The sequence below is a fragment of the Cavia porcellus genome, unplaced genomic scaffold (assembly GCF_034190915.1).
Source record: "Cavia porcellus strain 051 isolate PalLab524CR breed Dunkin Hartley unplaced genomic scaffold, mCavPor4.1 scaffold_10, whole genome shotgun sequence".
NCBI classification, from domain to species: Eukaryota; Metazoa; Chordata; class Mammalia; order Rodentia; family Caviidae; genus Cavia; species Cavia porcellus.
The window spans coordinates 36,237,467-36,265,242 of NW_026947493.1; the positions used below are offsets into that span (position 1 = coordinate 36,237,467).

At 34.9% G+C, this 27,776-nt stretch overlaps 1 protein-coding gene across 13 annotated transcripts in view; it reads right to left on the reverse strand.

Moving 5' to 3' along the window:
* Positions 1-27,776, reverse strand: part of Erc2 (ELKS/RAB6-interacting/CAST family member 2) — a 1,000,708-nt gene that overhangs the window by 535,239 nt on the left and 437,693 nt on the right. For all 13 annotated transcript variants that reach the window (XR_010050129.1, XR_010050130.1, XM_063257298.1 and 10 more), the window contains one exon: positions 23,562-23,729. Coding sequence is in view for 11 of the 13 variants with exons in the window: in XM_063257298.1 (XP_063113368.1) it covers positions 23,562-23,729 (168 nt within the window). In the remaining 2 variants the exon portion in view is untranslated. The remainder of the gene's footprint in view (positions 1-23,561; positions 23,730-27,776) is intronic.

Below are 27,776 nucleotides of genomic sequence, written 5' to 3' on the forward strand. Positions count from 1 at the left end.
TAAATAAAATCGATACGCCCCTAGCCAACCTTATTAAAAAAAGGAAAGAAAAAGCTCAAATTCATGCAATAAGAAATGAAAAAGGAGAAATCACTACAGACCCAATAGAAATACAGAGGATCATCAACACCTATTTCGAAAACCTCTACTCTCAAAAGTTTGATAACACAGAAGAAATAGACAGATTCTTAGAAGCATATGAAGTACCAAAGCTAGATCAAGAGGATATAAAACTGTTGAATAACCCAATCTCTGCTAATGAAATTGAGAGTGTAATTGGGTCCTTGCCCACCAAGAAGAGCCCAGGCCCAGATGGATTCACTGCAGAATTCTACAAGAAATATAAAGAAGACCTAATGCCGACACTCCTCAAACTATTCAATGAAATTGAAAGGGAAGCAATCCTTCCTAAGTCATTCCTGGAAGCAAATATTACTCTAGTACCAAAACCTGAGAAAGACCCAACTATAAAAGAGAACTATAGACCGATCTCCCTAATGAACACAGATGCAAAAATCCTCAATAAAATATTGGCAAATAGGATCCAGCAAATCATCAAGAAGATTATACACCATGACCAGGTGGGATTCATCCCAGGAATGCAAGGATGGTTCAACATACGCAAATCAATAAATGTAATCCGCCATATCAATAAAGCCAAAAATAAGAATCACATGATCATCTCTATAGATGCAGAAAAAGCCTTCGATAAGGTCCAACACTTATTCATGATAAGAACTTTACAGAAAATTGGAATAAATGGTCTTTACCTCAATATAATAAAGGCCATTTATGACAAACCAACAGCCAGCATCATACTAAATGGCCAAAAATTGAAAGCCTTTACTTTAAAATCGGGTACAAGACAAGGATGTCCTTTATCACCACTCCTATTTAATATAGTACTGGAAGTACTAGCCAGAGCAATTAGGCAAGAAAGAGAAATAAAAGGGGTAAAGATAGGAAAAGAAGAAGTTAAATTATCATTGTTTGCAGATGACATGATACTCTACATAGAAGACCCCCTAAACTCCATTGAAATACTCTTAGATACAATAAATAAATTCAGTAATGTGGCTGGATACAAAATCAATACTCAGAAATCAATAGCATTCCTATACACGAACAACAAAATTACAGAGAGGGAAATAAGAGAAACTGGACTATTCACATTAGCAAGCAAAAAAATGAAATATTTAGGAATTACTCTTACGAAAGAAGTGAAAGACTTATACAGTGAAAATTATAATACACTGAAAAAGGAAATTGAAGATGATCTCAGAAAATGGAAAGACATCCCTTGCTCATGGATAGGAAGAACAAACATTGTGAAAATGGCCATTCTCCCAAAACTGTTATACAGATTCAATGCAATCCCAATAGAAATACCATCAACATACCTTATAGATCTAGAGAAATCACTCCTAAATTTCATCTGGAGCCAGAAGAGACCTAGAATCGCAAAGGCAATTCTAAGCAGCAAAGACAAAGCAGGAGGCATCACAATCCCTGACTTGAAGTTATACTACAAAGCAACAGTAGTAAAATCAACATGGTATTGGAATCAAAACAGAGCTGAAGATCAGTGGAATAGATTAGAAGATACAACCACAACTACGAACACACTCAACCACCTTATTTTTGATAAAGGAGCCAAGCAGGTTCACTGGAAGAACGACAGTCTCTTTAATAAATGGTGCTGGAAAAACTGGCTCTCCATTTGCCGAAAACTAAAGCTAGACCCATGTCTATCACCATGTACTAAATTAAAATCTAAATGGGTCAAAGATCTGAATATTAAAACAGAAACACTAAATCTATTGGAAGACAAAATAGGTAGAAACCTTGGAGACATAGGAGTAGGTAGAGAATTCATGAACAGGACTCAAACCGCACGGGAAATACTTCCCAGAATCAATAACTGGGACCACTTCTTATTAAAAAGTTTCTGCATGTCAAAAGAAATCTCCAGCATAGTGAAAAGAAAACCCACAAACTGGGAAAAGATTTTAGTGAACTCTCTCTCAGACAAGGGCCTCTTGTCTAAAACATATAAAGAATTAAAGAAACTCAGACCTCCGAAATTCAAAGATCCAATCCAAAAATGGGCATCTGAGATGAATATGCAATTCTCAGATGAAGAAATGCAAATGGCAAATAAATACATGAAAAAATGCTCATCATCATTGGTCATTAGAGAAATGCAAATTAAAACCACACTGAGATACCATCTCACTCCTGAAAGAATGGCCAGGATCAAGAAAACCGACAACAAATGCTGGAGAGGCTGTGGGGAAAAAGGAACTCTCCTGCACTGCTGGTGGGAGTGTAGACTGGTACAGCCTTTGTGGAGATCTGTCTGGAGATTTCTCAAAAAGTTGGGACTGGAAATCCCATTTATTCCAGCTATTCCACTTCTAGGCATATTCCCAGAAGAACTGAAAGCATCATACCACAGTGATATATGTGCACCTATGTTTATAGCAGCACAATTTGTAATCGCCAGATCTTGGAAACAACCCAAGTGCCCATCAACTGAGGAATGGATAAAAAAGTTGTGGTATTTCTATACAATGGAGTATTATTCAGCTATAAAGAAGGATCACATTGAGATATTTATCAATAAATGGGCACAGCTTGAGACCATACTCATAAGTGAAATAAATCAATCTCGCATGTGTGAATACCGAATAGTTTCCCTAATGTAAGTAATGATTCAAATATATAAAAATATGTGGTAATCATGATTCCCCATTAGGTGGCCTTGAAGCCTTATAAAGTTTTCACTCATTAATTAGAAAGGCTTTATTCTGGGCTTCTTGATATGAAAATATTTGAAGCTAGAGTATATGAAGTTTTACCCAAATATTTCAAGGAAAAAGACACTATGGTAACTACTATTAAGTCAGGTTATAAGGTGGTGAAGTACTAGGTTATTGAAACAGTCATGCTGTGACCTCTATTGTTATATTGTTATGTCCTGTTTTATCTCAATCTCCCCCTTATTGTTTCAAAAAAAAATTATTTAGTCATTTCTTATGTTTGTCTTAATTAAAGAAAAAATTCAAAAAAATTAGGATATATAAATAGTAACTCTTTTCGATTTCCTATTAACTTGTTTTGAAGTCCTGTAGTACTCCCACGATCTTGTTTTGACTGATTAGACTCTGTTCCATTCTATATGATAGTATCAAGTTTGAAGACATAGGCAACTACTTTGAAGACAATAAGATTCACTAAGATACCCATTCTGGTTTGACTATTGTCTTCTTTGGAAGTCCTGTAATGTTTACAACGCCTAAGTTTTATTGGTCTTGTTCTCTACTGTTTTGTCCAACTTTATAATATCTAATAAGATAGACAATTCTTTTTAAGGAAACAAGGGACAACGTTGATAACCATTGTTGATAAACTTGTACTCTGTTCTACACCATGTGCTACGTCTATCCTTGGTATTGACTGACAGCTTTGTTTTGCCATATTTGACTGTATTCTTCCCCCCCCCCAAAGAAAGTAATAAGCACTAAGGAGTAATAAAATCCAAGATGTGTAAATTTTGTTGTAAAAAAGAGAGGGAAAAAAAAAAAAGAAAAGGAGCTCTAACGGATATAACAGCAAGTGTGTTTGGGGGTGTTAAATAGCTGACTTTATCAATGTTTTTGGAACATTGAACACAGCTGTTTGCAGTCTCCCTGTTTGAATGTCCACCTTGTGTTCTTTGATACTGTGATTTGAGGAACTATTTTCAAGAAAATAGTGTGTAATCTACTAGCAGGTAATTTCTTACTGTTATGGTTTTTTGTTTTGTTTTGTTTTGTTTTGTAGTTCTGTATTGCGTGTACCCTTACGCCGCTTTGGTTTGTTTTGTGTTTTTCTCTTTTTCCTCTTAAATAAAAAATAAATAAATAAATAAATAAATAAAAGGTTAGGTAAGTTATAAAAATACTGAAGTGTTTGCATAAATTATCTAAAATAAACTAATGTAGTGATCTTGTCTTAAAAAAAAAAAAGGAAAAGAGGCTAATCCCCGCAGGGGACATAAGAGTGTGTGCATATCTGTGCATGGCTAAAGGAAGGGGTAAGGACGTATTGCATAAAAGAAATGAAATTAAAACTGAAACAGAAGGTTGTTCCAAAAATGATCTACCTTTTTTAGATAAGTATAATACAAATAAGGAAACACTTTAAAATGTGTTATGAACATGCAGATATTGTATCTATAAAATTCTTCTATAAATGATTCTCTTTATCAGGTATCCTCACAGTGATGTTATCAATATTATTTTCAGGGAAGCACTGATACAACAAATAAATTCTACTTATAAATTTTCATATCAGGATATCTGGACTTGATAATCAACTGTTTTCTAGTTATACGTGCTCATATGCAAACATACTCTCAAGTGGTGACATCTGAAAACTCTTCCTGAGACCATGCCTTCCTCTATATTTAGAGAGACAAATACTGGACAAGGCAGAGAGGTACAGATCTATAACTACTTTTCAAATATTGTAACCCATAGACTTCCTCCAGTGACAGCTGGCCCTAGGGAAAATTGTCAAGTCAAAAATTTTTACCTTCAGATTCACGACTTTTCTACTGTCCACCACACCACCCTCCAGGAGGTGTCCAGTGTCTTCCCCATAAAGTGCGACACTTTCCCTCTTCACTTCTCTGAGTGATGTCCTTCAGTCTTCTGAGGAAGTATGGATGACTATCATGGTTCCTCATGATATTTGACTCATGATACCCAAATATTTAGTCTGATATACTCCAAAATATTTCTGTGAGGATGTTTTGGATAAGATATACTTTTACTAAGTGGACTTCAAGTAAAGCAGACGACCCTCTATAACTTAAGTGAGCCTCATCCAATCAGTTGGATATCTAAACAGAACAAGTGACTGACTTTCCCCTAGGTATCCTGAAGACCTTCAGACTTCATCTGTCAGATAACATCAGAGCTCTCCCTGGTTCTGCAGCAAACTACTTTGGACTCTGATTCTTTTCGGAGTCTCCAACTAGCCAATCTCAGCAATCATGCTTACCTCACAATTAAATATCCCTGTTTCTTACAATAAATAAATATACCCTATTTCTAAACATACACAAACATTCTTGGCTCTGTTTCTTTGGAAAATCCTAAAATAATTGGTCTTTCTTTCTCTACTACAGACACTTTGATCCAGAGCTTTCTAACACTCCTATCAAAGTCGGTGAGGCGATCATAGAAAGGTAGGAAATTACACAGGCTTTGGGAATAAGATTTAATGATTTGGGGCAACTTTCTTCAGATCTCTGGGCCTCAGTTTCCTCATGTGAAAAGTGAAGTCATTTCAAGCCCAAAGGTTCTCAATTATTTAAATTTCCGTCTTTTCCAAGAATTCCTCTTTGAACAAGTTACTAGAATTAAACACATCTTTTGAATTTAAGCCTTTCAAATCATACTCTATGTGCTTCAATATGAAACTATTGTTCCAGTAATATCCTTTCAAATTATCTGATTCTAATCCTTCTTTATCTTATTACAAATTGCAGCTTGTAAATTGCAAATACTTATAAAAGTGGAAATAATTCCTATCTATAAATATGGAGACTGGGCTGTCCACTAGCGGTTACACTGACTTCCCCACTATACTGTAAGAAAATCATTTATGCCTTCATCAGCACATTTATTTTAATATTCCTGTTCAATAAATGTTCTCTAGATTCTCTACCCAGTTCTAAAATTTGCCTGATTTCCTCACTGAGTAACAAGGTAATTAAAATCTTTAAACATGTCTTTGCTTTTATAATTGCATCAGTCATGATTTTATCATCTTTTTGAAAATTATATTTGAATGAATTCTCTCCTATAGTGGAACCATTTTAAGTTCATTTAATTTTTTTGAATGAATGAATAAATGAACTAACAAATGAATACGATCTTTTTCATGAGTATAAAGAGATATCAAAACATAGATGCTAAGAGTAAAATTCATACAATAGATTTATAGGTTTATAGGTTTGTACCTATTGCTGCTACTCACGTATAGTAATTCTCTATATATCACTTTTATATCTGTAAAATGGAAAGAAAAAAACCTTTCAAGGGTTGCCATTAGGACTCAAATAAATAATCCTTGAAAATGGCTTAGCAGTATGCATGGCAGATTTATAAATAATCAGCTAATTGTACCTATTAGCATCATTTCTATACTATGGTTAAGTACACATATTATGCACATCATCTTAGCAGCCCCATAGTGCCCATCCCAACAGGTGCTTCATGAAGACTAATAATAGTGATGGTGACCACAACAGTTCCAAACCTCCTAGCCTGTCAAGCTTAATAAAGTGTGCTATCCATTCTCCCAGACCACTGCTGGAGATGTTATGGCCTGACCTTCTATTGATCCCAACATCATCCCAATGGACCTTGTTCCATTGTAATTTATTACAACATCCAAATTGAATCCACATGACAGTGCTCAGAGCCAATTCTCATAGAGGTTCTCCCCTCCCCCCTTCCCCTATCTCCTTTGCTCCTAAAGATTTGTAGAGACACTGAATTAGATGATTTACTCAATTCCAGATATTACTGCTATTGAATTCCTTTCTTTAATCTTGCACATCCACCAAGAAAACAATAAAGATAGCCTGGTATGAAGTGTTCTGCACTGTAAATTTATTATCAATGTAGAGTGAGTAACCTTGACTTGTCTGTCCAATTCTTCCCAGCTATGGTCTTTATCTTAAGGAATTCAACATGCTTGTTGCTACTGACATCTTCTATTACTCAAAGCTTTATTCTCAGTTAGAAAGAGACAAGTCTAGAAAGATAGTTCTCTGCATGCAGACACAACTGCATATAAATAACAACAGGATCTAGCAGATTCTACAGACAAGTTAACCAAAAGATGTCTGAGCAAATTAGCAATTCCCATGTTCTATTAGGCAATTTCAATAGCTAAAACTGACATTCTACATTTTCCTGCAATTCAGTACAGGGATGGTGTCTCAGTCTCTTTCTCTATTACAAATCACTGATTTTGTAAGCATTGTAGACATTATTTTCTGCCTTCTTTCCGAGGACTAACCTGTGCTGGCACTAACTAGGAGACTTACCTACTAACCAAACAAGTTTGTTAATCATTATAACATAGAACCCAGTCTCCCCTTAGTTTCCATACTCTTCAATGTACACATTCTACAAAAAGAAGGGAGGACAAATTAAAGAATTTCTTTGAATGGTGAATTATTCAAAGAAAAAAAATGCTTAGTTTAAAATTCTAAGTAAAGGTCTTGCAGCACTGAAGTGAAAAAAAATATATATAAACCATACAGAAATATACAACAAATTTTTAAACAATGAACAAAAATGAAATACCAAAACAAAGACACAATTACCATTCTTTAAGAATGGTTTCTGAGAGCTTAGACTTGAAAATGGCATATAATATATATTTCCTTATGACTATTGCCATGTTTACCAGAGACTTACAGTTACTGCAAACAGAACAAATACACAAATTACTTTGGAGTTTAAGTTCTGTAGCTATGATATTCAGTCAACTTCGATAAAAAATATTTTAAAGGATAAGTTTAAAATAAAAAATAAAATTGATTATCTATGATTATTACCAATTGATTGTGACCAACTTAAAATAGAAAAGTCTCATGCTATTTAAATAATGTTTTCATTTAATATTATAAACCATAAATCTGAATTTTCCTTGGTAAGGTTAAATTTTCTTTATTGTTTTACATAATAAAAATATTTTTATAAATTCAAAAGATTCCACTTTGAAAAATCCAATTTGACTCTTAAGAATGCAAAAAAGATATATATATATATATAAAGGTGTGTGTGTGTGTGTGTGTGTGTGTGTGTGTGTGTGTACATTTTTTTTTTAAAGAGGTATAGGGCTGAGGTTTAGCTCAGCGGCATAAGCACCTGTCTAGCAAGCGCAAGATCATGAATTCAACTTCCAGTAACAAAAAAAAGAGGTATAATAAGTAGTCACATGTAAATTAATTATTTTTAAATAAAGTAGCATTATGCCTTTAGAAATAAAGGATAATAGGATAAAAACAAATGATAAAGGGACTGTGTAATTCAGGCATCAGGGATAAACTGCACACCTCTACACACTTCTCCAAGAGGTGGTGTGAGTTTTCTGAGGGGATCTAGTGCTCTTCAGGCCAAATGTGCATATTTAAGGACATGGCTAATTACTATATATCTGTGGCGGGGTGAAAGCAACACCTGTAATACTCTCTGGCCACTTTCTAAACTATTCGTCGCTCACTAAAAAAAGCTAGAAAGTACAGATGAACTGACACAAACCTACCCTGTTACAAAGCATAATAATAATGACTGATTCAACCTAAGCATAAGAAGTGCTGGTTTATTTTCCTCCTATAAATAGTTCGATGTCATCATTTCCATACAACACAGTGTGCACATACAGACAGACATTCATCCACACCTCTCCCTGCCATTTACGGACCTTTACACTAACCGACCACCAGCATTTCATCCTAACTTCCAATATAACTCCACAACGCTAGCACTGAGGGTTCTGGATCCTGTTTTCAACTCTGACTTGAGCACATCTGTGCAAACACACTTGATTCCTAACTCTCAAACCCTTACCTCACTAGACTAAGTGGACTGTGCGGTTTCTCAAGCCCTTTTCAGTGCCAACACTATACCTCATCATAAGTCTGGCTTCAGGGCAACCTCAGCGATGAAAGATCTGTGTAGTTGTGACAAGGATGGCTGCATAAATAACAAGGTCACCCTCAGAGTGAGAGCATTATCTTTAGAATTGATAAAGACATACACTAAGTGACAGAAGCCAGACACAAAGCCTATATGGTGGATAATTTCATTTCTATGACATTTCAGAAAAGGCAAAATTAGAGGAATGGAAAATGAAGCACTGGTTGTCAGAGTCTAGGGCTTGGGGAGAGGGTCAGCCATAAAGAGGAGCACACAAGGGAGGTCTCTGAGGTAACAGTGTTTTCTTGTGCCTTAACGATGGAGAGTCACAAAACTCTAAGCTCTTGTTAAAACACACAGAACTGCACATCACAGAATGAATATGACTGTCATAAAAACAAAATCAATCTAAAGTCATTAGAAAGTACTAACTCCATTTTCTTGACACGCTTTCAATTGATGCATTAAGCACTTAAATTATGATTTTTGGCATAAAATAACAATTTGTTGTGTGCCCACAGTGAAGAACACTTTGCTTATTCATCAAATACCTTTTCTTATTGTGAAAAATAAAGACTGATGTGAGATTATATACATTTTAAAGACAAGGAACATGAGGCAGGCAATACGTAATTAAGTTACCTAAGACTAACAGCCTGTAAATGATAGCACTAAGGTTTAAAACGGGACCTGTCACAGTTGATGCTCTTAATAAATTAACTGATGCAGGCATGCATGTATGTGTATATATATATATATATATATATATATATATATATATATATATGCTTAAATTTATTTAGCAGAAAATTTTTAAAGAGTATAATCTATAAAATGATGGTGGTAGTGGGGGAAACATTTCATACGTTCGTGTGTATATCTATTGGAAACAGTTTATTTCAATTAGCAAAATAACATAATTTCCTGTGTCATTATTCCTCTACTACATCATTTCTCTTGGCTGAATTACACATTTATATTATTTCTTACTTAGATAGTCTTCCTCTTTTGACTATTTTCACAGATTGACCAAAAGGCACTTTTAAAAGAACCATTCTGTGAAAAAGTCTATGGCTAAACCAATGCCTGCATCCTTAATTTTTTTTCTTTTAAGCTTCTAACTGAGGAATCAGGAAACTAAGCAACTCTGGTCAACTGTCCCGCATTTACTTTCCCCAACTACGGGGATATCTTATGGTTGCCTTCAATATATCCTACAGACCATACCCTTATAAACATTAAGAAAATGTTGCTGATGTGGAAAGGACAAAGGATCTTAGCCTTTACTCCCACATTCCCAGCTGGCTGGCCTTGCATATGCTTCCAGCTGTTCAGAAGTTCACACACATTCATAATTTGCAGTCTCAATGTGTGCATGCTGCCCTTCATAAGCTTTTGTAAGTCAGAGTATCATGTGCAACCCCAAGAATTTAACCTATGTTTTAACACTAATGTCAATCCACGCTATTCATTTGAACACATCCTGTGTGCTTAGCTTTGCCTTAGACTTTACTCACAAGAAAACCTATAGAATGTAATAGCAACTAGGAAATTCTCTCACCCTTAAGAATGAGTGACTTGGTTCCCACTGCACCAGTAGGAATGTCTGAGGCAAACGGTAAAAACAGTCTAAAAAAGAAGTACACTTTGTTCACCTCTATTAAATATCCAGAATACATAAAATTTCAAACTTTCCATGAATGTGGCTATATGTTGGAACTGCCTGCAGGCTATTATAACTTGTGATCTACAAGAAAATTCAGGAAACTACAGTCCATGGGTCAATCTGGCCTCCTGCCTGTTTTGACAAATAAAATTTTATTGGAAAACCGCCATTCCTATTTGTTGACTTTGAATATAATGACATTTGGACAGAATTGTTTACTCATTCCATTATATTTCAAATTTTCAGCTAACATTTATTAAGCACCTATCATATGCCAAGCACTTACTAATTACTAGGAGTAAAAAGATGAATAAGATCTGTTATTTTCTTTATTGATTTCAGAATTTAATGGAAAAATAGTTTATAATTATAAACTATAATTATATTAGTCAAGAAGAGATATTAGGTATAAATACCTAATATCACATCTAGGATATCTTAGTTATTTAATCTGAAATAGTATAATTTGAAAACTATAATAAAGAGTTCTCTACTCACCTATATTTTAAAGTCATCAGAATTTCTCAAATTATAACATTTCATTAAAATTTCCATGATTTCTAAGCTGAGCAGTTAAGACATTAAAAACTACTTTTGTTAGTTACAAAATTTAGTGTTATTTTAGTAGATTAATGTTTCTTGTCAGTATTGTGTAAACTCCCCTCTTATTTGACTCTGAATTTCTGAGAGATGTTTGGTAACTACTGAGCAATTATTTTAACAAGTAACTATCATTTTTGTACTGCTGTACAACAAATACCTTTTATTTAGTGGCTTAAAACAACACCCATTTAAAGTCTTGGTGGAGCGCAGCTTGGGTCTCTGCACAGGGTATTACAAGGGTGAAAGTAAGGTGTCAGCCAGGATAACTCCTAAGAGGATGGAGACTTGCTAGGAAAAATTCACTTACAAGCTGTTTCTTATTATTGGAAATTTTGGTTCCTTGTGACTTACGATTAGCATTCTTCCTTCCATGCTGACACTCAACCACAAACCATCCCCAGCCCTAGTCCTTGCCATGAGGCCCTCCATCTTTGAGGTCAAAATAGAAATGTTTTGTGTATTGAGTCTCCCTCATATTTTGAATCTTTATTTCTCTGTCTTTGACCTAAGGAACCACATTTAAGGACCTCAGATGATTAGGTCAAGCCTACCAAATTTACCTCCCTTTAAACTATGCCACATGACATAACCTAGCCACCAGTAGACAATCCATCAAGTTCATAGTCCTGGATATTATTCAAAGTATGTACATACAAAGGAAGGTGAAAAATCTTGAGGCTTAATCCAGAATTCTACCTATTAAAGCACTTTTGTTAGAATTATAAATCACTTTTATAAACTATAATTATATTAGTCAAGAAGAGATGATAAGCTGGTGCTATTATTGATTTTTACAAGAAGGGACAATACAATGTTATGAAGGAGTTCCAAGTTCCCACAAACTCCATTCCATTAATTTAGAATTCAGCTCTGTAAAAACAGTCTGTTTAAAGAAATTGTACTTTTTGGTTTCCAAAAGTTATTGTGCAATCAAATAAGTATGAGAGAAAACTGGCATAGAGACTGAAATAGCAGATCAGTAGAAAGAGACTTGATACCCATAATAATTGTAGAATTATATGTCCCAATAACATACTACCCATATTTTACATTTATTCTTACGAGAAACTTAGATACATACTATAAAAGTCCTGAATTATGGACTTAATTTACAGTATAACATAATAAATATTAATACAGATACACACACACACACACACACACACACACACACACACACACATATGAAACTCTTCAGAGCAAGGCAGAATCTATCACCAAACAGAAGGTATGAAAAAGACAGTCAGAAAATGTTCTTTCTCACATACATGAGATTGATTTAAATCAAACAGCCTGGGAAGTATAAGGAAAAAGAAGTGGAATCATCTCTAGACTGAAATATGTAAAGGCTCAGCTACCTCAAATCTCCTATCACAAAACTGTTAGCAAAAGCTGGAAGCAGAGATAGACAGATGTGTAAAAACACCCATGCCCAGTAGACTAGCACTCACAGTGAGGACACTGGAGGTATTTTTTATTCTAAATAAAATGAAATTCAAGGAATTTTTCAGGTAATTATAAACAAACATTTAAAAACACATCATGATGAAACTGAGTACAGAATATAAAGGCTAAACCCAGAAGACAATATTTATTTAAAAGAGAATTTGCCTCCCTTGGCTTGGGATCAGCTTTCTCATTGAATAAGAATCAGTCCTCAGCATGATCTGGATCTGAACTGCATTTTGAAATAATACAGATAATCACTATTGCCACTTGTGAGTCACAAGAGACTGGAAAAATATTTACAGTGTGGAAATTAAAATATCTCTTAAACTAACTGTATACCATATTTGATCACTAGAAGATGTAAAGAATGAGGAAGTTCCTTACTTTGAAATCTGTTTCCTAAACAGAGAAAGAAAGTGTTTCAGCTCTTATCAAATCACTTCTAATTCACCCATATGCACTATGCTGCCTTTTTCTGCTAGACTTCTATAAATGCTATTCTTGCTGCTTGATGGAAAAACTTCTAGTACTTCAGTTCTTTCTTATTTGGGGCCGGGGGAGTACTGGGGATTGAACTTAGGATCTCACACTTGCCAGGCAGGTGTTTATGCCACCGAGCTAAATCCCCGGCACCACTTCTCAATTTATTATCAACTTTTCTAGGTCTCTGTCCCACTCCTCCTGAGAGATGAGATGCTCTTCCTACATGTACTATGTGACTATGTCCTTGGTCAGCAGAACTCACATCCAATACTGCATTGTTACTGCCTATTTAATGGCTTTATCCAGAGTGTGAGAGTTAGCATAAATTAACATTTCTTCAGTAGCATATGCATCTGCAGTGCCTGCAAAACATCCAGCCCATTACACATACTTAATGTGTCAAATGTATACTGCTGAATGATAGAAAGGAAAATAGGCAAGCTGGCCAGTGCAGGCCAATAGTGTCCATGGCTTCAGATGCTATAGGAGTACGGAAAGAAGAAACAAAAAGTGTGACTGAATTTGAACACTTAGGTATAGCACAGGCTCTATTATTAATTACTTCTCTGACCTAAACAAGTCAACTCGCCTCTTAAAACCTCTGTATCCTGAGTGGAAAAAGAAAGAGATTGCACTTAGATTAGTATTCAACAAGTCTCTTCCAGGTTTACTGCTCTCTCATATCTGACTGTCCTCAAAGCTGTCCATAGTTTATCAGCCTACCCACATTTACTTGTACATGTCTCTTAAAATCAAATAATATTGGATTGTACTCAGTAGAACCCAGGGGAGAAAAGATGCAGCTAACTGAAGACAGTTCCTCAAAATGCTGAATAAATGCATGAATAAATGAGCATGCTTCCTTAAATCTCTTTGACTGCTACATTAGAAGGTGAATTTTTCTAGTTTGGGTTCATCTGACAATATGTCATTTCATCTATTTCATTTCTAAGGAAAGGGCAAATCTTAATTCCCATAGAAAAAAAGCAAAATACAGCATATAAATTAGACTGATGGGGTTCACCACTTTGCAAAGAAGCTTAGGTTTACCAAGGAAGCCCCAGCTTTGCTCAAGAAACAGAAAGCACACACAAGTGACCTTTGAAATATCACTTCCTTGGGACAACAAGACCAGTCAGATCAACTGGTTAAAGTCACCATGATGCTTTTCTCCTAGTCATCATCAACGCTGGGGAAACTAATGCCAGCCAAGAGTACAAGTTATGCACTCTTGGTGATTATTTGCTCTATGGAATTTAACTGGCATAAGAGTCTTAGACATCACTATCATGTCACGATGTACACATACAGAGAACTTATATATCATTTTTTTTTCTCTTAGTATGTCTAGACCAAGGAAAATGCTATTCAAAAAAGAAAGCTGGAAAATCACAAACATTATCCTAAACAATAATTTTAAAATTGCACATATAGCTAAATATTAGTTATATCTACATTTAGGCACATTAAAAAATAATTTTATCTTATCACAAAAACACAGAAAAATATACGTAATGTAAAGATACAAGAAATCAAATTTTCCACCTAAAGACAGCTAAAGTTGAGTTCAATTAGTCTTAAAGACATTTCCAAATCACTGGAATGCTGGCCTTTAGCCACACAGAACTTTAAACTGAGTAATATCTGCTAGGTGACCCATTGCAGTTCTAAATGAGGTGCTTTGTTACTATTATATGTCCCCTCTAGCACACCATCTCCAAAGTAGCTGATGTCATGACTAGTGTGGTCATCAGCTTTAATAATTCTATTAATTTTAATGGTTCAAGAGTGCTACACACATTCATTATAAATATGGATATCTAAATGTGGTAATTATGAAACAAAGTAACAGTAATAGTTCAAATATTATCTCAGTTCATATGTACAAACACACATCCACAAGACAGTCATTTGTATAAACTGCCTAAAGTGAAGCCACAGAAAATGTAAAGAAATAAATCATAAGTGAATCAACTGAGGTAATACTCAGAGGGCAGCAAAATGTCTATACTACTACTTTAAAACCATTTTAAGAAATAGTACTGTCAAGGTGAGTGAAGTAATCCATACACAAAAATCTGTGGACCAAGGTTTTCCTGCATAAATATTTTTGAAGGCATAAATAGAACTGATACTACCGTATGTTGTGGAAATACCATCAGTGAAAACCAAAAAATGTTCATATGTCACAAGGGCAGGGACAGCACTGTAAAACAGCTCGGTGTAAAACAGCTACTGCCTTAAGCCCAGAACTCTGGGAGCTAGCCTGGTTCTTGGCTTCAGATACAATGTGAGCTCAGCTATACCAAGGAAGCCTGATCTGAGATGAATAACTCACTGCAAAGTGCAAGAGCTTCCCTATCTGCTTCTTCCTGGGACTTAGCAGAAGTTTCGCAGCTCAGGAACTTAAGCGTCACTGGGCCACAAAAGCTACTTAGATGTCTCAAATCAACTTTTGAGATTGAGCTCTTCAATAATAAATAATCAAAGGAAAGTAAAAGTCATCAGAGCAAGAAACTAGTGTGATTGCTTAAAAGTTAACCAAAAAACCTAATGTCTTAAGAATAGTAGGTTCTCACAGATAAAGAAAAATAAAATTAAAGCTATCACAATTCTTATCTTCCTTTTTCTAAAATATAGCTATTGTATACACTCTTAATTCCAGACATGGTGTTCTATTTAGTTAATTTTTTAAATAGCAGGAGTTCTATCTATGTATACATTCATAAATCTAGACATGGTATTATATTTTATTGATTTTTTAAAATAATTTTTTAAATAGTCCAGGGTTTATGCATGCCAGGTAAATACCACTAAACTATATCCCCAGTCCTTTTCATTTTGCTTTGAGACAGGATCTTGCTAAGTTACCCAGGCTAGTCTTGAATTTATATAATCCTTTTTAGTAGCTGGGATCACAGGCTTGTGTCACAACTAACATGTTTCCCATTACTTGGTGGCTGCATCTCACGTGCGTTGTCTGGTATTAAAAGTAGGTGTCCCTATGTATTAAACTCAGGAAAATTATTCACACTGTAGTTTAGCTAAAAGGGAGGCAGGATCATAACTCCAAAAAACACCAGAACAGGGTGTTGATTAAGAATCATTCCATCACTTCCTAAAACCATCACCTCACTTTTTACAATGGAGATCATGATGGTACCCAAGGTCATTGGTTTGTTATGAGAATTTATAAGATAAGGAGATAAAGTCCTTACTATATGTGTGTCATATAGTAAGGTTTTGATCAAATTGTAATCATTTTATTATAAAAACTATCATGTACACTATCCTATCTAGGAAAGACCAAACATAATCATCAATTTCATCACTCATAAAATATTACACCAGTAACAATCCAGTAAATCAGAAGAATGAGAGAAGGAATCATTCATTCTCTTTGTAGAACAAGATGATATTCTCTACAAATACCCCATTTTCTTTTTATTCAAAAGAAAATGGAGAGAGAGAGTGATTACACTCCCTTGAGACCTCATCACTTTTTACCTGTCCTGTTAATGGAACCACTACCAGAGGTAATAACTGTGGAAGAGCAGCAATCATTTCCTCCTGAGTATTATTATTCATGAGATGGTTCCATCTTTCAGCCTATGTAGACCATATAGTACTAGGAGAAGCAAGTGGTTTTAACATTTACCTGGAGAAAATGACTCTCCTCACAGTTAACAATATTCTTGGATTAGAAGTAGATCTCAAAGCAATTTATCTGCTCTCAAGTTCTCATTCATTGAAAGTTAGCTGAGTTCATTCTGACTGAGAGCAAGCTTATGTCAAGAATTTAGCAGCAAGCAGGAAGTATTTTGGTGATCAAGGAGCAAATTAAGTTTGTGAATGGAGGTACCACTGTATTTAGTCTCAACTCCTGGCAAAGGAATAATTGGGATGTTTTTCCTCAACACACTCTCCAAATTGGTGCCATCATAGTAAAAACTAAGGCCAAAAGGAAAATGAGTCTCAGAACTGCTTTTACTATTTTAGGTCTCTTCCAGTTCCACATAAATTTTAATTTTATTTTCTCTACTTCTGTGAGATATCATATTGGTATTTTGATAGGGATTTCATCGAATCTGTGTAATACTGTTGGAAGTATGGTCATTGTATTAGTCAGGGTTTTACTAAAGAGAACAAATGTAACACAAAATCTTTTATCAGTCAGGGTTTTACTAGAGAGAATAAGTATAACAGGAGATATATAGATGAAAAGAAACAACAATATTGGCTTACGATGGTCAGCCACAGAGTCAGATGAGGAATTGTGCAGAGGGTGTCTACGCACTGGAGGCCGAAGGATTTAATCTAAGGTCTGGAGCTCACCCTGGTGTCTTATGTAAGTCCACACCAGCAGGCTGACGGGTCTGCGACAGAAGGCTGAAGGCTCTAGGATGAAAGGTTCAAGAGTCTATGTAGGAAAGCTGAAGAGTCTTTTCTGGAAGCCAGGAGACTAGGTCTAATCTAAAAGACTGGAGCTTCTCCCAAGAATGCAATGCATTTGTCTTTTTTTTTTTCTTTTATACCTCCAGGTGATGAGCCACCTACGGAGGGTCTTCTTCCACACTCTTGGGTGTACAGTTGCTAAACCTATTTAGTTAAGCTTCTAAATGTCTCAAATTGACACAATCAATCAACCACTACAGTCACTTTTCACTATGTTGTTTTGTTTAAATGGGCATGTCTTTTTCTCTTCTGGTATCTTCAATTCCTTTTTCAGAGTACTATAGCTTTCCATGTAAAGATCCTCAAGTTCCTTCATTAGACTGATTCCTAAATATTTCATTTTTGTTCATGCTATTGTAAAAAGTGTGGCTTTCCAAATTTCTTTCACAGTGAGGTTGTTGTTAGTATACAGGAATGCTACTGAATTTTTAGGATTGATTTTTTAGCCTGTTATGCTGCTAAATTTAGTAATTCTAAAGTCTTTAGTGGAGTTTTTAGGGTCTTCTATGTAGACATCATGTCATCATCAAATAATGATTAATTTCTTTCTTTCCTACCTTTATTCCTTTTATTTCTTTCTCTTGCCTACTTGCTTTGGCTAGTGTTTCCAGAATTATACTGAATAGGAGTGGAAATAGTGGACAACATTGGCTTATTCCTGACTTTATAGTAAAACCTTTCAGTTTTGATCATTTAGTGTGATGTTGGCTATTGGTTTATCATAGATGACTTTTATCAGTTTGAGGTAAATAACATATTATAAATTTCTTTGTAATTTTTTATCATGAATGTGTGTGGACTTTGTCAAATGCAGTCTATGTGTCTACTGAAATGATCATGTGTTTTTCATACTTGGTTCTATTAATGTAGTGTATTGTATTATATTTATTGATTTGTGTATATTGAACTATTCCTATATCCTTAGGATGAATTCTTTTTTATCATGGTATATATCATTTTGATAACTGCTGCATGCTGTATGCAGTATCTTACTGAGGATTTTTGAATCTACGCCAAATAGCAAGAAAGCGGATATTACAATCCCCAGTTTGAAGTTACACTACAAGCCTATCATGATAAAAATAGCATGGTCCTGGCCAAAAAACAGACCTGATGATCAATATGACAGAAGAGAAGGTTCAAAAACAATTCCAAGCACACTTAGTTACCTTATCTTTGACAAAGGAATCAAATACCTTCACTAGAAGAACGCCTCATTAACAGGTGGGAAAAACTGGCTTTTAGAATGCCAAGGACTGAATCTGTATCTCTTACCATGCCCTAACTAAAATCAAAATAGATCACAGATCTAAATATAAAAACAGAGCTACTTAATGTGCTGCAAAACAGAATAGGTAAAACTCTTGAAGATACAGGTATAGGGAAATATTTTATGAACATAATTTCAATCACACAGGAAATACTCCAAAGAGTCAACAACTGGGATCATATCAAATTAAACAGCTTTTCGACAGCAAAAGAAATCCTGAACAGAGGGAAGAGAGAGCCCACAAAACAGGAAAAAAATTTTACCAGCTACTTCTTAGACAAAGGACTAATATTTACAATATATAAAGAACTTAAAAAAGCTAGATCTCGCCAATTTAAAGACCCAATCCAAAAATGGGAATCTGAAATAATTAGATATTTCTCAGATGAAGAAGTGTAAACAGCAACTAAACATGTTAAAAATGCTCAACATCATTTGAGAGGCACAATTTAAAACAACACTAAGACTTCACTTCAGAAAGAATGTCTATCATCAAGAAATCAACCAATAATAAATGTTAATAGGGATGTGGGGGAAAAGGAACTTTTCTCCATTGTTTGAAGGAGTGTAAATTGGTGCAACCACTATGGAAGTCAGTATGGACATTCCTGAAAAATTCAAACTAGAGTTTCCATTTGACTCAAATGTGTCCCCTTAAGTATCTTCCTAAAAGAGTTAAAAGCATTATACTACAGTGATATATGCACACCCATGTTTATAACAGCACAATTTATAATAGTTAAATCTTGGAAACAGCCCATATGACCATTACCATAGATAAATAAAATGTGGTATTTATATACAATAGAGTATACTCTGCCATAAAGAAAAGTAAACCAGTAATTTAGGTACAGGGATATCTCAGTTTGTGAACACTTTTGTGTTCACAAAAAAAATTTGGTTCACAAACAGAAGCATTTGGAACAATTTTGTTTCTGCTTGCAAACTCTGCATTAGTAATAAACACAACTGCAGACATTTTTCCCATACAAACAAATATGGTCATCTCTTCTAAATTGTAGGACAAACTAAGTTTGTGAACCAAAGTATCACTGTAAATGGGTGCACTTTAAGATTATGATTTTAAGTGAAATAAATAAGACACGTAAGTTTAAATATCACATTGTTCCTCTTATGTGATAAATCAAACAACACATATGGAGCAAACTGGAAGATAGATATTGGAAAGTAGGAAGAGCCTGTTCAAATGGGAAGGGGAATAAGAGGGGAGAAGGGGAAAGAGAAGAAAGGAAAAAGGGATTTAAAAAGAGAATAGAAGGGAAAAAATGGAAACAACCTTTTATAAATGGAGGGGGGAAGAAAAGTTGAAGGGATGGGAAAGGAATCGAAAAAAAGAAAATTATGATACTATGTACAGGTAAACAGTACATAATGATAAAGAATGTGATTGTTACATATGGCAAATAGGTACTAGTAAAAATAAAACAAATTTAAAAACTAAAACTTCCCCATGGTACAGATACAGTAAAACAGATTCTAACAAAAATGAATAGAAATGAGGTTTATTCACTTGATTTGCATTAGTAAATTTACTATGTTTTCTTAGATACAAAAATTTTTATTTCAGTTTCGTCACCATGGGGAAGTTGATCATAAGGCTGATTTTTTTTTTTTTTTTCTGTAGCAGGTATTGAACTCACAGCCTTGAGCTTGCCAGGCAGACCCTTATGCAGTTGAGCTAAATCTCCAGCTTATAAGGCTGAATTTTTAATTGTACCTGTCTCATTAGGTTAATGTCAAAAAGTAGATAGTGTATATAATAAGTACAATAAATCATACAGCACTCAGCTTTCATTATATGTAAATTCAAAACAGGTATAGTGGTGCACATCTGTAATCCCAGTGCTCTAGGAGACTGAGGCACAAGGATAACAAAGTTAAAGCCTAACCTGGGTAATTTATTGACTTACAAAGACTGTCTCAAAATGAAAATAAAAAAAAGGTTAGGGTTGTAGCTCAAGGTGAAGGCCCTTGATTCATTGCTCTGTGCCACATACAGATATATGTATACAAGACACACATAAGATATACGCAAAATTCAACAGAGTTCAGATTTTGTTATCATATACAGCTAGACACTTTACATGAAGTTCCCTCTTGAATCCCTAGAACATTTCTCAGATCTACCATTGTAATAATCATTGTTAGTCCTACCTGCCCCAGACGTAGTCCCTTTGATTCAAAGGTGCTCATTTATTTTTGCTTGGGTCTCTTCTAATTATCAGAATCAAATAGCTAGTGCTATGACAGGAGGATCAAATGATTTGGATTTTATCAGTGAAAATTTAGATGGAAATGAATTAATGACACAATCCAACAAATCACCAGTATTCTGAGGAAAAAGCCTTCCTGACAAAGGATGGCAGGCATGTGACCTAGCTTTGGCAAATCAAATACTCCTACCTAAGACTTTAAGTGGAGTAAACTCATTCATTCAGTATTTATTAAGAATGTACACCTTCTAAGTGCTAAAGATGTAACAGTGGAAAAAAATAAAGTCTATCTTCCTGGAGCTTATATTCTAATAATACAAATGAACAAATTAAAAATATATAAATTTGCCAAATGGGTAAGTTCTATTTAGAAAAATAAAACTGCATGTGGGCACACAAGTGGCAGGAATGTGGCATGCTACTGTATGTACAATGAACAAAATTTGTAACAAAGTACTGCATCATCTGGTAGAGGCCTAACGAAGTAAAAGCATGAGCCATGTAGATACTTAGAGCAGTTCTACCCAACAGAAATATAGCAGGAGTCACAATGGTGATATTAAACTTTCTCGTAGTCACATTTAAAATGTAAACAGAAACAGATCACATTAGTTTTTAAAATATATTTTGTTTTACCTTATATGTTTGAAATATTTTCACTTCAATATAATTAATGTAAGAATTCCTTTTTTTATAAAGCTCTTAACTATACTTTTTATAAAACATTCTCTGAATTCAGAACACAATTCACATTTATAGCACATCTCAATGCAAAAGCTTCAGGTTCACAGCTCCTGTCCTGGGCAGCACAGGCCAGGATGAGTGTCCAGCAAAGGGCTGAGTCCTGGGAAAGCACAGGTCTCTGTGTTCTTTCCGAGGTCTCTGCAAGAGAGTGTGAAGGCTACTGTGACATGAGCAAAGGGGAAACCAGCAAAACTGGGCATCAACACACAAGAGTACAGGACACTGTGAGCCTCTGTAAGGATCAGCACTGTTTCTCAGAGGGAAAGTGAAAGCCATCCGGGAATGGGACAGCTTCCTGAGTATGTGGGCTGTCATCCTGTACTATGCCGGTGTTTGGCCTAGTGCTCTGCTACTGCCACCCTGAAATGTCAATTTTTGAACAACAAGCTCCATATTTTCATTTGTAATGAGCCCCACAAATTATGTAGCTGATTATGACTAGAGAATTTTGGTCCATAGTGACATAAATTGTATTTGCTTTAAAAGGATTATTCCAGCTTCTGTATTAAGAGCAGATTAGCAAACTTAGGGGTAGATACATGAAAAATAGCTATGATGCTGCTGATATCAAAGTGATACCAAGAGGAGGGGCCAATTTGTTCCATTTGTCTGTAACTGCAGCATGGTGTCAGGAAGCATGCCTGTTTGTTGTGGTGTCATGGCTAACCACTGGGTCCTACTGCCCACAGATGATTTCCAACCAGTTTCCAGGATGATTACTTTTTAATCTGACAATGTTACATCTTTCTGCTTCACTTCGGCTTTCATAAAAGAGCAGGAATTAGCTTCTCTTCTTGTTTAAAAGAAGATAGGGTACTCTGTGGTTCTATCAAAACTACACACAATAGCAAAAAGGAATTCTCAAAAAAATTGTGGTTCTGTTAAAAAATCAAAGTCCCCTATAATGGAGAAAGTGAGCCACTGAACAAAGGAAAAAAAAAAAAAAAGCCTTAGTGAAGTTAAGCATTTCATGTCGCATGACTGTGGTTAGAATTTATATATTGTCTGTGCTGACTCAAAGTGAGTAATGGGTGTCAAACATTCCTTCCATAAAAATAATGTATAGGTTTGTTACTTTGGTTTGAATGTGACCCCAAAAGGCCTATGTTGAATCAATCACCAATGTGATAATACTAACAGGTGGGACATTTAGGAACTGATTATGTCAGGACGGCAGAGGTCTCATAAGACGGGATTAGCAACCCTAAAGGGAAGAGGGGGGTAGAAAGGCTTTCTTACTCTACCATCCCACCTACCATGTGAATATACAGCATGTCACCTCTAAAGGATAAAGCAACAAAGTGCCCTCAGTAGACATCAAGGCTGCCTTGATCTTGATCTTGAACGTCAAACTTTTACACCTGTGAGAAAATTAAGTTTTGTTCTTTATAAATTACCAAGCCTCAGATGTTGTGTTACAGTACCAGGAACAGACAAGCAGAAAAACTCTACCAAAGTTTATGTAACTTGAAAAAAATTTCTAAAGTACGTAAAAAGACCCAAAAGTACACTGACTCAATCCTCAGTAAAGAAAAAAGAAAACTAATTCTTTAGACTTTGTATTGTTTCTTTTTATTTTTCCCTCAGTGCCAAAGATAATACCTAGAGCCTTGTGCATATTGAACTCGTGATCTACTACTTAGCTGCCCACTTATTATCTTAGATTTTCTTCTAAATTTAAACAATTGCATTTATTTGTGCTTAAGTTTGCAAGTTCAAAAAATACCCTATTTAGGTTTTTAATTATCAAATAGAAAATTTATCAGGCCACACTAAATATGACATGATACAACTATAAATATGTTACATACCTATAAAGAAAAAGTATATACTCCCTAATCTCACCTCCTAAATGATGATCTATTTTTCATATACTCAAATTAGCCCTAAAACTATGAAACATGAATAACACAAATCCATAACATTAAGGGTTTATGTCAGCTACACACCTTTTTCTGAAGAACATTGATTTTTCTTTCCTTCACTTCTAACATATCTTTCAAGTCCCGAATCTCTCCAGCCAGTGTACCCTTCTCTTCAGTGAGGTCCTGTAGCTGTTTTGTTTTTTTATTGAGAAAAGATTCCTTCTCTTCCAGTCGCAATCTCAGTGCATCTACCTGAAATCAGGAAAAACAAAGAAGGCTTTAAATTAACCTTTACCAGCACCTTTGGAGGCACTGTTGTAGCATATGTCTCCTGAGTGCAGCTTGGTCAAACACTGTTCACAGGTACCTCAATGCCACACAGTTTAACAACCAATGATCATCTTAAAGTATTTCTGTGTCCATGTCTGAATAGTGATGCTCTTTTATAATATAAATTGTATGTGAAACAAGACATGATGAAATAGTTTGATTCTATGTTCATTTCCCCACTTACGGGAAATACTATGTTCGCTTAGGTAGGGAGACAAAGCATACTAAAAATACTCTGTACCTCTTGAGAGCCCAGGAGGGCAAAAATTTGCTGCCCATGCTTTGTAGCATCTTCTTGGAATACAAAGAGTGCAACAAGCATCTAGAGCAACAAGAGTGACTTGTAGAAAAATGCTGCTAAATTAGAAAAATACATGGTGCCAAGTGGAAGTTAGAGCTGCTGGAAGAAGAAAATGATGTGGAAACAGAACGCTCATTCTCCAGTTATGTATGTGGAAGACCGTTTTCCAAATACTTTTTTAAAAAACAGACAAAGCATATCAAAAATTTACTATTTCTATCTAAGCTCAAAAATTATAAAATTACACATACAAACTAGAAAATCACAATTCTTAATTTCAAATGTCACTAGTAAAAGCAGAAACTAAACTTTATTTTTTCAATGCTGAACACTGTATATTGAGAAAGTTTCATTTTTCAACTACGCAGACTAGTTCAGAGAAAATAAAAAATCACTGCAGTAGTAGAAAAATAAAACAATACAAAGAATATGAAGCACTTTAAATGACCACTTTAAAGTTAATCTCAAGTAGCTTTTTAAAGTTATACTTTATTGATCTATAACACTGTATTTGCATGCAAGTTTCTAAATGGACACTACTGTAGTTTTTTTTTAAATATTTTATTTAAAAGGACAAAGAGAACAAAAGTAGAACAAAACAAAACAGTGTAAGGGTACAAGTAATTCAGAACTACAGAAAAGCAAAAAAACAAAAAACAGTAAGCTATCACCAATTAATAGATTACTTGCTATTATCTTAGAAACGGTGTTTCAGGTCACAGGATCAAAGCACACAAAGCGAACATTCAAACATTGAGACTGCAAACAGTTGTGTTCAGTAATCCAATCCAAAATATTAATATGGTCTTCTATGTAACACACCTAAACAGCCTTGCTGTTGTGTCCTTCAGGGCACTTTTCTTTCCCTCTCTTTATTACAACAAAATTTACACATTCTGGGCTTTATTGCTCCCTTAGATCTTATTACTTTTTTTTTTTTTTGTAAGAGAATAAAATCAAGCATGATAAAACAAAGCTGTCAGTCAAAACCAAGGATAGACATAGCACATGATGTAAAAAAAGAGTACAAGGTTATCAACAATGGTTACTATAATGCCTCTTGTATCCTTAAGAAGAATTGTCTATCTCTTTAGGTATTATAATAAAGTTAAACATAACAGTAGAGAACAAGACCAATAAAACCTAAACTTTGTAAATCTTACAGCACCTCAAAAGAGGATAACAGTCGAACCAGAATGGGCATCATAGTGAATCTTATTGCCTTGAAAGTAGTTGCCTATACTCTGATACTTGATACATTCATACAGAGCAGAATAGAGTCTAATCAGTCAAAAGAAGATAACGGGGATATTGCAGGACTTCAAGTTGATAGGAAATCAAAAAAGTTACTATAATATGTCCTGCTAGAGTTTTGATTTTTTCCCCTTAGTTTAAAAAAGGAATTTAAAAAAAATAAATAAATTTTTAATGAATAAGGGAGAGGATGAGATAAAAGGGGGCATAACAACATAACAATACAGGTTAAAGCATGACACTTTCAGCAACCTAGTGTTTCACCAACAAATAACCCGACTTAATAGTAGTTACCATAGTGTCTTTTTCTTTGAAATATTTGAGTATAACTTCATAAGCTATAGCATCAAACATATCAAGACTGTGTAACACCATTCAAGTGGATGAAAGCATTGTATTTAGAACCAGCTAACAGAAAAAATGATCAATGGTTTCTATATTGCCTCTTTGCCTATAACAATTTTTGTTTATACTACCACATATGATAAAATCCAGCAAGCTACAACATGATAAAATCAATGGAGACAGAAGAGCCATAGTTTGGTGCGGCTTTAAGACAAGATGGTATTACATCAGTACTAGCTATTATGATGTCTTATTTTCTTCAGAGTAGCTGTTCATTGCATCACAGGCCATAATATCAAACAGCCCAGAATAAAGCCATCCAATTAATGAGTGAAAATTTTATAAGGCTTCAAGGCCACATAATGGGGAATCATGGTTATCATGTACTTTTATATATTTGAATCATTTCCTACACTAGGGAAACTATTCGGTGTTCACAGATGCAAGTTTGATTTAGTTCACCTATGAGTATGGTTTCAAGCTGAGCCCATTTATTGATAAATACCTCGATGTGATCCTTCTTTATAGCTGAGTACTACTCCATTGTATAGAAATACCACAACTTTTGTATCCATTCCTCAGTTGATGGACATTTGGGTTGTTTCCAAGATCTGGCTATTACACATTGTGCTGCTATAAACATAGGTGCGCATATATCACTGTGGTATGATGCTTTCAGTTCTTCTGGGAAGATGCCTAGAAGTGGAATAGCTGGAACAAGTGGGACTTCCAATCCCAGCTTTTTGAGAAATCTCCAGACTGACCTCCACAAAGGCTGTACCAGTCTACACTCCCACCAACAGTGCAGGAGAGTTCCTTTTTCCCCACAGCCTCTGCAGCACTTGTTGTTGTTGGTTTTCTTGATCCTGGCCATCCTTTCAGGAGTGAGATGGAATCTCAGTGTGCTTTAATTTGCATTTCCCTAATAACCAATGATGATGAACATTTTTTCATGTATTTATTTACCATTTGTATTTCTTCCTCTGAGAAGTGTGTATTCATCTCAGATGCCCATTTTTGGATTGGGTCTTTGCATTTTGGGGGTCTGATTTTTTTTAATTCTTTATATGTTTTAGACAAAAATCCTTTGTCTGAGGGGGAGTTCACTAAGATCTTTTCCCAATTTGTGGGTTTACTTTTCACTATGCTGGAGATTTTTTTTTTTGACTTACAGAAACTTTTTAATAAGAGGTGGTCCCAGTTATTGATTCTGGGAAGTATTTCCCATTCAGTTTGAGTCCTGTTCATGAATTCTCTGCCTATCCCTATGTCTTCAAGGTTTCTACCCAATTTGTCTTCCAATAGATTTACTGTTTCTGTTTTAATATTCAGATCTTTGATCCATTTAGATTTTAATTTAGTACATGGTGATAGACTTGGGTCGAGTTTTAGTTTTTGGCAAATGGAGAGCCAGTTTTTCCAACACCATTTATTAAAAAGACTGTCGTTTTTCCAGTGAATCTGCTTGGCTCCTTTATCGAAGATAAGGTGGTTGAGTGTGTTTGTAGTTGTGGTTGTATCTTCTAATCTATTCCATTGATCCTCTGCTCTGTTTTGATTCCAGTACCATGTTGACTTTACTACTGTTGCTTTGTAGTATAACTTCAAGTCAGGGATTGTGATGCCTCCTGCCTTGGCTTTGCTGCTTAGAATTGCCTTTGATATTCTAGATCTCTTCTGGTTCCAGATGAACCTTAGGAGTGATTTCTCTAGATCTATAAGGTGTGTTGATGGTATTTTTATTGGGATTGCATTGAATCTGTAATGAATGGCCATTTTCACAATGTTTATTCTTCCTATCCATGAACATGGGATGTCTTTCCATTTTCTGAGACCATCTTTAATTTCTTCTTTCAGTGTATTATAATTTTCCCTGTATAGGTTTTTCACTTCTTTCGTAAGAGTAATTCCTAAATATTTCATTTTTTTGCTTGCTAGTATGAAGAGTGTGGCTTCTCTTATTTCTCTCTCTCTCTGATTTTGTTGCTAGTGTATAAGAATGCTATTGATTTCTGAGTATTGATTTTGTACCCAGCTATATTAACTGAATTTATTTATTATATCTAACA